Source organism: Branchiostoma floridae, chromosome 9 (genome assembly GCF_000003815.2).
Source record: "Branchiostoma floridae strain S238N-H82 chromosome 9, Bfl_VNyyK, whole genome shotgun sequence".
Lineage (NCBI taxonomy): Eukaryota > Metazoa > Chordata > Leptocardii > Amphioxiformes > Branchiostomatidae > Branchiostoma > Branchiostoma floridae.
This window is the reverse complement of record NC_049987.1, coordinates 7,899,330-7,911,051: the sequence shown is the minus strand read 5'-3', so window position 1 is coordinate 7,911,051 and position 11,722 is coordinate 7,899,330. Positions and strand designations below refer to the sequence as shown.

General features: G+C 41.9%; 3 protein-coding genes across 4 annotated transcripts in view; 2 read left to right on the top strand and 1 right to left on the bottom strand.

Annotated features, from left to right (window-relative positions):
- The window catches only part of LOC118423124 (ubiquitin-conjugating enzyme E2 D4-like), a 3,515-nt gene extending 2,324 nt beyond the window's left edge, over positions 1–1,191 (top strand). The window contains exons 5-6 of one of the 2 annotated variants that reach the window (XM_035831129.1): positions 200–310; positions 756–1,191. In XM_035831129.1, coding sequence (XP_035687022.1) covers positions 200–310; positions 756–893 — 249 coding nt within the window. In that variant the 3' untranslated portion in view covers positions 894–1,191. The remainder of the gene's footprint in view (positions 1–199; positions 311–755) is intronic. The other variant, XM_035831128.1, reaches the window with a different exon arrangement.
- A 191-nt stretch (positions 1,192–1,382) lies between these two features.
- Positions 1,383–6,577, bottom strand: LOC118423096 (uncharacterized protein DDB_G0292642-like). Its single transcript, XM_035831086.1, has 4 exons — positions 5,990–6,577; positions 3,646–4,259; positions 2,855–3,329; positions 1,383–2,380 (listed from the first exon to the last, which is right to left on the bottom strand). Exons 1-4 carry the CDS (start codon positions 6,065–6,067, stop codon positions 2,249–2,251), a joined length of 1,299 nt encoding a protein of 432 aa, XP_035686979.1. The 5' UTR covers positions 6,068–6,577; the 3' UTR covers positions 1,383–2,248.
- A 757-nt stretch (positions 6,578–7,334) lies between these two features.
- The window catches only part of LOC118423125 (probable ubiquitin-conjugating enzyme E2 31), a 69,708-nt gene continuing 65,320 nt past the window's right edge, over positions 7,335–11,722 (top strand). Inside the window, exon 1 of the mRNA XM_035831130.1 lies at positions 7,335–7,380. Within this exon, the coding sequence (XP_035687023.1) occupies positions 7,358–7,380 (23 nt within the window). The 5' untranslated portion in view covers positions 7,335–7,357. The remainder of the gene's footprint in view (positions 7,381–11,722) is intronic.

Here is an 11,722-nt window from a genome sequence, read left to right as displayed (position 1 = left end):
TTTTCTGAAGATGTGGCTTAAGTGTGAACGGTTGGCTTGAGGTTGTCCTTTCCCGCGTACTGTATTGCCACTTTCCTGGTTTGGGTGATTTCTGGTTTGCCGTTTGGGTGATTTCTTCAGTTATTCATACATTGATGTTTAACAACACTTCTGTGATCAGGGGTTCTTCAGTCTCACTCTCCATATACATTTGTACCAGGTCCACTTCCTGACCCCCATCTACCACCTGAATGTGAGTCAGGTCTGTGGACAGGTGTGTCTGCGCTTCCTGAGTGAAGATGAGTGGGTGGCAGGGGGAACTATTGAACAGGTTAGTAGTCATAATGCCCTTGATGGTTTACTCAATTTTTATTCTTTACAAAAACAAAGTTCTCCCCATGGTTTCACCCCAAGGGAGTGAAATATTGTTCCAGCATTACTGTACATATGTATACTTGTCTGTTTGCTTGTGAATGTCTGTTTGTTTGTTTTCAAACTTTGAACCTTTGTTTATTCATGAGAAGCTCGAATGGATCTGTATACCACATTGCCACTTTTCAGTGAAGTCTGTGTTGCTGCAATTTGCATACACGAGGCAGCATTACCATCACATACATCCGCAGACCAGTGCCCTTATTTTTATGTAATGTTAGGACTGGAGTGGTTGCAAAGCATGGGTGTGGAGTGAAGTCTGCTACCGGTTTTTCTGATTTCCTAGTTTTGACCCAAGAGTAGGGCTATTTTCATGCTCACTACCTGACTTGTTATTCCTGCAGGTGCTGAGTGCCCTGTTCTCTCTCCTTATCCGGCCAGAAGAGAACAATGCCTTTGACCACGATGTTCTCAACACCTACCACCATTTCAGACGGCAGTACAACAAGATGGCTTGCAACAGTGCTAAAAAGGCTAAATAGGAACCAGATATTAGTCGGAAGAGTTTTATATGTTAAAGTAAAAGCCCAATACTGCTTGTATTGCGGTTTTGTTTCTATTTGTTGTTTTTTCATACCTATGTAGTTGCTGTTAGTTTGTTTTTACAAATTTAATAGCTATATGAAAATAGCATAACATAACATATGTTAAGTTTTTTCCTTTCAAAACATCTTGTGGGGAACATATATCAAGATGGCCATTGAGAATTAGGTAGCTCTGGCAACTACAATGTACCAGTATATGGTCTTTTTGAAAAATAAACAATCTTGACCATAGTTTTCTTATTTTGGTTACAATAAATGTGTCTGCTGTTATTTCACTTGGTGTACAGGTGAACTGAACATGGCAGAGCCACTTGCAAAACAGCATTTTTGGTTGCCTTGTCCCTGATGCAGAAACAATCGTAACAAATGTCGTAGCTACTTCTGGAGACTGTGAGTAGAACATTTCACATTCATGATAAAATCACACCATTTCAGATCATTTTTAATGACAGCAGAAAAGGTACAATGCAGAAATGCTAAGCTCCCAAATATTATACATTCATTACCATCTTTTGAAGTGACACTTAGTGGCAAGCAAGGACTATAATTACCGATATAGGACAATTATGCCTATTCCCTTTGCATCATATTCTGTTAACTTTGGAAAATGACAATAAGAAAGCAACATCATGTATCTTAACACCTGACTAAGAACATGAGTTAGAATGAACAATACATTTTCTACATCACTAAAGTAATCAAATAATATTCAATAGTCCTACGTTTAATCTTCATATTCTGGGATAAAAGGATAAAATTAACCTTTTTAAGTTTTGCATATTTTGTCCAAAACATGGTTCTTTGTTGACATCAATTGAATGATAGCACACACAAAAGAGATAACAATTTCAAGTCACCACAACAAAACACACGAGGAACACCTAACACTACAAAGTACAAATCATTGCAGGTACATGTAAATGCCACAGTCCCTTCAATGATCTCCAGTGTTTCTTATAATTCTTCCCAAATGACTAGTAATTGCCCAATTGCTCTAAAGGTTTGTTTCGATAGATCCTATACACCTCATTATTTATATTTAAAAGACAATTTTACAGTATCTGCTTGTTAATAGACTCTATAGCATGCTTGTATTGATAGTATGCTGAGCATAACTGGTTGTTATTAAAATGTAGCATGCTGGCTAAGCCATTTAGCCACCTACTCCTTCCAATATTTGGCTAGTCTCTGTTTTTCAATTTTTCACCCAAAACAGCAGACTAGATCTGGAGAAGCTGCATTGCTTAGGCAACTCATGATAGGACTACTGGTATCTTGTAGGCCCCTAACTCTCAGTTGTCCCCAGGGATGGCGGTCTGCACTTCGGTGATCTTACATGGGCTGTTGTAAGTGCCGCACTGGTACTGGTCATCTACTGCAGGCTTGAGGCAGATGAAGCAGAACTTCTGGCCACATGTACAGACCTATAGGAATATCAGAGATGTCAGACATGAAGTCGGGTTTGACATGTCATTTTTAGTTGTAGTTATGGGTGCATTCAATTTGTACTTGATTGTAACAGATCTTACTTAAAGAGTGATTTTTGTTCTTTTGCTTTTGTGTATTCAATATGAAAAGTTTAGGATGCATAAATATTATTATATGAGGGGATAATGCATTAAAGAAGTAATTAAATGGGATAATGTTTTTCTTCTTTATTGACAAGAGCATACCACACTTGTAAAATTAGTGCTATTTAGGACATCATCTAGGCCATACTTCAAGTATGACTACAAAATTGTGGATCATGACAATTTGGCCTCACCTCGGCCCAACACCCAGGTCAACTCTGGTTAGGGGTAGGTTTGGGCCAAGTTGACCTGGCTGTTGGGCCAAGTTGGCATGGTCAGCCACAGACAAAGTTGATTAAGGCTTGAGTTTGAGTTTAAGCATCTTACCATGTGCTTGCAGGCCCTGTCATGCTCAATAAGCATGCCACACTGTAGGCAGGCCCTGATGGAGGGACAGCCAAGCACGCCCACGATGGTCTTCTTCTTGCATTCGCGGAGGATCTTCAGACGCTTGTCCTCACCACTACAGTCGTCATTGCCACACTTGTCGATGCCACTTCCAACCCACTCGTGCAGGCAGTGCCAGCAGAAGTGGAACTCCATCGCACCTCTAGCTGAACACAGCGGGCACACCACGCGCTTGTCTTTCCTGTTGACCCGCTCGCACATGGAGTGACACTTGGGGCACTCTTGGATGCCCATCCCCTTGCGGAGGTAGTTGTCGGAGATCTTGGTCTCAAACTGCTTCTTTTCATCTGCATTGAGGACAGCGAGGCGACGAACCTCCAGATAGGACCACTCCTTCCCACAATACACTGTAGTTGGACTGATGTAGGGGCACTTGAAGACATACTTCCCAGCACTGAAACATAAAACAAGAAACATTCTGTTCAGCAAATTGACAAATGGTCACAAATCACTAAGCACTAGTCTGTGTAATGCAAACTCCGCTATCCGGAGCTTGTAGCCTCCTCCCCGCGCGGCAATGTAGGACGGGCCTAAGAAGTGCGATTAAATCAGGCTAACTAAGCACCTGTTGGAAGGAAATTTCATTTTCCACCTGCCCCATTTCAGTGTAGTTGCACTGAAATGAGGTAAGTGTAATCAGAAACCATCATGATTTTTCAATCGCAGATTGGATATGATCTGACTGACGACTGTCAGCGACACATGTTTACCTGAGGAGACTTTCGCAGTAGGTGGTGAGTGTCTCTGGGGTGATGGCATGTCCACAGGACATCTTGGCGCGGGGAGTGTTGGGGTCATCCTCCCAGCTGATCATGTCAGGAGCTTCGGTGGTCTCCACATCCTCGTCCAGGGTCTTCCGCGGAGGTGATGTTCGGATGCTGCTGTCTTCAGTGATGCTGCCTTCGGTGTTGCCTTCAGTGCTGTTACTCTCATTGTTGTTGCTTTCAGTGTTGTTTGCCCCAGTGTTGTTGTCTTCGGTGTTGTTGCGTTTGGTGTTATTTTCCCCGGTGTTGTTGCCTTCAGTGCTGTTATCCCTAGGGCTGTTGCCCCTAGTGTTGTTACCACTGGTGTTGTTATCCCCGTTGTTGTCGCTGCCCCTGGTGGTGTTCATGGAGTGGTCTCCCAAGTGACTTTTGTAAGGTTGGCTCCCCCCAGGCAAACGCAAGACGACAAATAGAGTAGCCTCGTCGTGCATGTGGTAGTCGGAGAGATATTTCCCCTGGCCATACTCCAACTGCTTGGTCGTGTACAGTATACGCTGGGTCTCAGGTGGGATGTTGTTCTTCGCACTGATCTTCTTGAACAATTCATCAACAGTTGCATCCTGCAAGAAGGGACACAAAATCTTAATGGACTGTCACATTAAAGAAACCTAAAAAAGGCAACATTTTTTACTATATTTCACTCCCATTTGAAGTCCCCACCATTTACCACAAAAGAAATATGAAGTTTCTGCTTTAATTATTCAAATCAAGTCATCATAAGCATAACCCACATTCCAAAGTATTCATCTTTCCATAAGCTAACTTTATCTCCAACAGGAAACAACTGCCATTGATCACAAAGGAAATGTAAACTTCAAGTTTCTGCATGGATTATGCAAATCATACTGCGCATTCTGTTGTTTGCACCTTTTCTAAAGGTACCTTCACCTAATCTCCGAGCAGATCTTGCTGTGGCAAATGGGAAAGAGTTTAGCCACAGCAAGATCTGCTCGGAGATTACCTTCACCTCCTAAACAATAGCTGTAGCATTTACTGTAAGGGAAACTCATTATGTACTATTATGGAGAGCCATTTACTTCAAAGGAAACCTCTTCTTCATTGGGTCATTTGCAGCTACGATCACGGATATAACATACTACAAGAGGATTTAAAGTGATCGATGTGACGTAACTTCCTATAAGATCCCAAACTGAACAGGCTAGTCCAAACTTTCAGTGTTCCAACTTCCAAGTGGATTCATGCTCATGAAATACTAAGTATAAAATGTATTGATATTATCAGATAATCCACTTGGTATCCTGTAAGAACGTATGTATTAGGGCCCACTCTCATGACAGATTGGTAATTGTATCTCACATATGGAGGCACATTCAGTGGGAAAGTGAAAGTGAAACTAATATCAGTCTACTGAAGAAACACTCTTCCACCGGTGGTAACACTAACAGAGAAAACGGCCGCTATTTACAGTCTTTACAACGTACATGTAATGTATGTTCATGGTTCATTGTACGGGTTAAATTCCCTAGCCTTCGCAGGGCCTTCCTACGAGGGTACGGATCGGAGATTTAGGCAAAATATTGGAATAATAATTGTCCAGGAGAGCAAGGAGCTTTTGATTAAAGCTCCTTTAGGAGAGTAAGTCCACGCTAAGTTTAACATTCCCCTTCATGCGGAGGCCAATGAAACCTATGGTGGTCAACTTCCCTTGGCAATCTATTGGGGTGTACCACCAACTGATCAGTCGGTCCAACATGTCCAGACCTTTCAGGGCCAGCGGTTTAATATGGCGTTGCGTCGGTGGGGCCGGGCTTTTATCCGGCCCGGGAGCCAGGAAACTGTTTCTACTCCCTAGCTCCTTCCGACAAGTATAGTGAACAGTGTACCCGTTTTAATTAGTTTGACAAAATCCAAAAAGAAGAAAAACTAACCGGAGACTATAAAGACACAAGCACAATGAACAGTGTACCACTGCTTAACGTTCTGTCCTAAAGCCCCCTTTACAAATCAATAATTTAGCTCGGCCGAGTTGTCAGCGATCTCTAAATAACGAGGAGGTATGACCCTGATGCCGACAAAGAAACTCTGCCATTTGTTCGTAGACATCAGAGTCATGCCTCCTCGTAATTTAGAGCTCGCTGACAACTCGGCCGAGCTAAATTTTTGATTTGTAAAGCCGGCTTAAGGACTGAGACCCTTTCCGTTGCGTTCATGTTCGGTTAAAAAAACAAGGTTTGAAAGAACTTTCATGGATGGGTTCATATTTTCAAGATCACAAGTTGACACAAGCCTTGTCCGTCAGCGTATAGTTTGAAGTACTAATTATAAATACCTTGTGGATTCTTATAATCGTTGTTTTTCCACCGAGTCCCTTGGCGAACAGTTGCCAGATGTCACTGCCCTCTTCCATGTTGAAGAAAACGCGGTAAACTTTATAGCAAGTGGTGAGACGTATGTAGCGACTACTAGCGTCCACGTAGACTTCTGTTTGTGACTATTGGAACTCTCAAATATTTCGTACCTGGATAGGTAGGCACCAAATATAACCGTTATATGTGGATAGGAGATTCTACATTAGCAGCCTGCTAAATTTCCAAATGACAAAGTTGAGCAACATAATTGAATGACACGGAAAAAAAGTACAGCAACTCAGTGGACAACACCATTTTTAAGGCATTTTTGCTTGGAAACAACGAGCAACCCACCTCAGTCTCGTCAGATGGTTCGGCCGACCAGCCCCTCCCAGAAATCAGAGTGTTGTTTTTAGTTTCACAACCTTTGGTTTCACAACTACGTTAGGTACAATGGACCCGCGACCATGATCTCGGCTCGGAGTTTTCTTACGATAGCTGATTCTCTGATTCTTTCTCATAACTTGAGGCGACATCGCTTCTCCGAAAATCATTTTCCGGACAAGTCAATGCTTTTGATGGAACGGGATGCCTTGCCATCGACCGACAGGCTCAGTTGACATTTTCTGTGGAAACTTTTTTTTTTCATTAAAATCATTCATGTTATTAAAGTTACAGGCAATTTTTCACCGACTGCTATTTTGGAGGCATTCTTCGCATTTTCCTAGGATGATGACTGACACGACAACAAAGGTCATCAATATGTCATTGTAATAAAGAGGCGCGAAACTACGAAAACAGGCATAACCATAGAACGAACGATCTATAGGTAACAGGTGACATGGCCGCGTTACCATTGTCGCGCATTAATTCGCCAGACGACCAAATTTGCTCGATCGAAAAACGCTACCAGGAACCAGTTCAGGATATGTAAAAGATTATACGTTGCTGTTGTGATAGCCCAAAAAATCTGAGGGAAAACTATCGAGAAAACCTATGATTTCGCGTCTTGCCAGTCTTAGGGACTATTTGGCACATGGTCGTCACCACTAGACGAGTCCATTCTTATGATTTGAGATGTTTGGACAGACTTATAAAAAGAGGAAAACGAGGTAGAACTAATCTCAGCAACCTATATTTACAGTAATCTAGTCTAACTGAAAGCTCGTGAATTTGCAATAGCTTATTTTTTCACGGTAGTTTTCACGATATGTGTATTACATAAAAGCACACATACCCTCGCTCAAAGTGAAAGTGTCCTCTGTACTGTGTTACCGAAACTTTAGTTTTCGTCTGACTGATCTGTTTGGGTGCACTGTGAGGTCACTACAAAAGCAAATTTGTGAACTATGGAGAAACAATTTGCAACCAGGTGAGCTGACAATGAACCTCATCGCGGAAGTGCCTGAGTTTCATACTGCAGCACTTAGTACATGTGTATCTCCATGAAAAATGGCGATATTTGATATTTGGGCTGTGTCTGTGTGTGTTTCCGGACATTTGTGGTCAACATAACATGGTATGTGGATAGTGACAGGGAAGACCAAGGTCAAGGTTGATTTTGGCCGTTGGTATGTGACCCTGGTACTCCAGCATTGCCAGTTTTTGTATCTTTTGACCTGGCCTTGCTGTATGGTGTTGACATATTTTTGGTGGCACGACATTAGCTTGTGATGTAAAGCAGAAATTGTGTAAGGTTGAGCCCCCTAACAGCTTGCTCTGGAACTGCAGGGGCTGTTTTGTGCAATTTTCCTAGGAGAATAACCAAAGGAAGGAACAACAGATTTCCATAATATTTAGTCTGCATTCAGCTTAGACAGAGCTGTACATAATGAAGTGTAAATTATGAAAATAACGGTTTGATTTGCATATTAAGGAAGAAAATCGATATTAATTTTTCATTGTTTGCCATTATACTATACGACCCAAATACATGTAAATTATATAGTTTACACATATATAAACATATATTACACATAAAACGCACAGTTGGCTATACGACCAGTGTAGACAGTAGGAAATCCCTCTACATAACTCTGGTGAGAAGTATGCTAGAGTACAGCTCGCCAGTTTGGTGCCCCGGGTCTCGCAAGCTGATCAGTCTTATAGAGGGTGTACAGCGTCGTGCATCTAAGTATATACTGGGTGCTGGTCATGAACATCCTGACTACAAATCCAGGTTGACGTCTCTGGGTATGCTACCACTCTCATATAGGAGAGAAGCTGCCGACGTTCTACTGTTTGTAAAGTCTATTGGGAACATATATGACTCGGACATAGTGAAATATGTTTCTTTCTCATCTAGAGGGACTAGAAGCTTTAGGGCCAACATGGCAACACCTTTTAGGTCTAAAACTCAACAGTTTGCCACCTCATACATCCCAAGACTCATTAGTATTTGGAATAGGCTGGATGGGAACCTTAGAGCCATGGGCCGCTATGTCTCTCAGTCATCACACATAACTACATTTAAACGTCAGTTGTTAAAATACCTACACAACCGATTCACACACCTTTATAATACAGACACCCCATGTACTTGGACGTCGTTCTGCTCCTGTTCGACGTGCTTCGCAACAAGAGCACGTTAACCGTTCAACTTTGTATATAAACATTGTGCATTTTGTATATAAGTTATATTTTGTTTCCGATTATCACTGTGCATACCATTTTTGATTATTCTTATTATTTAATTGAATGTGTATTGTATATACGTTATTGTTTGTTTCCGATTATTCCTGTATATACCATTGTGGACTCTTATTACCTGCATGTATGCAGGTATGGTTTTGATGCTGGTGGAAACTTTTCGGTAGCCGGGGATGTAGGGCGCTGTATCTCGTGAACGGATGGTGCGAGCACGACGATTTTTGGTACGTGGGTTGGGGGTGGTAGCCTGACACTCAGGTGTGATTTTGGGCCTCCTGGCGCTTGACCTTGACATTGAAGGTGGCATTTTTGGTGTTTTTGGGGCACTTTTGGCGCTGTGTGTCCGGAACGATACGCGCGATTGCGACGATTTTTGGTGCATGGGTGGGGGGTTGTTGCCTGTTGCCTAGGATTGACTTTGGGCCTTGTCGCGTTTGAACTTGACCCGGCAGGTCGAATTTTGTGTCCGGGAGGGGTGTTTCCGGAGTTATATCTTCTGAACGGCTGGTGCTGGCGCGATGATATTTGGCACATGTGTCGGCGGTGGCTGAATAATGCTCAATTTTGATTTTGGCGCCCTTGGTGCTTGAACTTGACATTTTAGGTTACCTTTTGTGCGGGCACGGGGCGTGCGCTGTATCTCCGGAACGCAAGGTGCCATTGTGTTGCCATTTGGTACGTGAGTTGTTTGTGGTGTCCTGGTGGTCAGGTTTGATTTTGGGCCTCCTAGTGCTTGAACTTGATACTGTATAGGTTGACCCTGTTTTAGTGTGGTTGGGGCATCCTCCCAATATCTGCTTGGTTTTAAAAACAGATTATGGTTGGGTGTAGAACCATCATCTGGCCTGGGCCACCTTCAATGTATCAGGTTACTTAGTGGCACTGACAGTTTGCCAGATGACGGGAGTGTGCCAGATTATATATCTGTTGGTCAGGTATAATTGGAGTTTGCTTATTATTCTTTGTGGTGTTTCTAGAGCTGTATAGTACTGAGTTTTAAGTTCCGGTACAAGTTCCTTTACCCTGTTGGCAATCATGGTTGAACTTGAACTTAAACAGAAGAAGATGCAATTTTCTAATGTGGAGGAGAACTGTATAGAGTGTGGGCATAAGAGAAAGGTATGTGTATGATTTGTCCTGTGTTTCTTTTTGTTTCTTTGGTAATGCCATTTCCATACTGTATACAGGTAATTTGTTGTTTTGGGCTAGTCATATTCGCTTGGTTTTTGGGCCTGCTTAATCTATGGTACAGGCAGGGTTAAGTGGTGGAGGCTTAGCTTTGTTCTGTTTTGAATTCAGTATCGTTTGTTGCATTTTGTCGCGGCAAATATATGATGAAATTCCCCTTCTAAGCAACTGCTCATTGGTTTGCGGGGATGTTTGCTGGGTGTTTGCTCTGACTACAACAGCTTCTGAACTTTTCAAAGCTTCCATTGCCAGCAGCTTGCCATCTATAAATGGGATTGACAAGGACATTTTTCATAGTAAATTGTGCTGTTAAATTTGGCTTAGATACTACAGGAGATTTAGGTTTGGGTTGGATGGATTGAATGAAAATATCATACCACCCTGGGGACTAACTGTTGCTGCTGCATGGGGGCTACCACTATTCATATTGTCTAATGTCTATGGAACTACAGATAAAAGTATCATTGGTCAAATTATATTATAACATTCCGATGTCAAGTGAATAACACCCCAGAAATAAATCTTTAATGAATATCATTGGAAGAACACAAACCAAGGAGACTTAGCAGCTGCATTAGGTCAGTACATTGAAATAGGAAGATATTAGTATATCATGTGACAGAGTAACTACATGTGCATGGGCCATCTGAGACAAAAAAGGGTAGCGTCTCAACAACTTCAAAGTACTGTGGTTGGTTACATACTTAAGAAATCCAAAATAAGTAATGTTCATCCATTTCCAAACTTACAAATTCAGAAAATGGAATTTCAGAGTCAGACTTTTGCATGGTGCACAACCAACACGGTAAAAAGCTCATTTTTCCAACCACGTACCACAGACAAAAAGGCAAAAATACACAATAGGTCTACAGAAACCCAATACATTTCATGCAGGCCTGAGGTCTACGAACTCTTGTTATTTACTTGTATTGTGTATTTTGTTTCGGGGAGACAACTTGCAGAGGTGGTATCACCTGTTTTGTCTCCCCACCATTTATGGGAAGTGTAATAAACAAATAAACAAATAAACAAGTTTATGGGAGGTGAAACATTAGCAGATACCAAATATACAAATAATGTCCTAATTTGCATAATTAATGCAACAGTGCCATTATTATTATAACTTGCAAATGATTGGACTGTGAACATTTTGAACTGTGTAACTTAGTTAAAGGTGTATATAACCAAGCATAGATTATGTAGATGTGGAAGTCATTTGCAAAATCAGAATATTTAATGGAGATACAATAAGGTCTCATTGATGTATTACTCCGCGAGTGGGTATCCTACAAGAGATCCGGGCCAAAAATGAACGGCAGCACGGACGCATGTTTTAGCGGTGAGAAATTCCCTTTTAGCCAGCGGAACTGATCTCAAAAATTAGATTGGTGAAAGCTTATTTGTAACTGAAGAAATTAGCAGGTGAAGTTTTGCAGCCGCGCGCTAGGTCGGAGGTACACAGTTGTGGGTTCTGAGTGGTGCGGTTGTACACTAGCAGCGAAAAAGTGCCTTTTGTGGGGATTGACTAATCGTAGTTTGTAATTGCTATAAAAAAAGTTCCTACGTCTAGTTTACGTTGGCAATTTTTTCCCACGATATAGGGTAAATGTGCTCGACATAGAATGAAAAATCTGCTGAAATTTCACGTAGCTTCATTATAAACGCGCCCATTTAAACCACGAATTATAACATAGAAGTCTATGGGAAGAAGAAACTCATTAAGTCACCCCCTACCCGGTGCCATGCCGTGACCGGCGGTGTTTAGAAGAAGTGGGCTACGCGCCTAAACAGAGCCCGTATAGTCAAGAATATCTCGAGAAGGAAGTATCCGAAAATTTTGCGGTTTGCACCTTTCGATTCCTTGCTATGCAACCTTT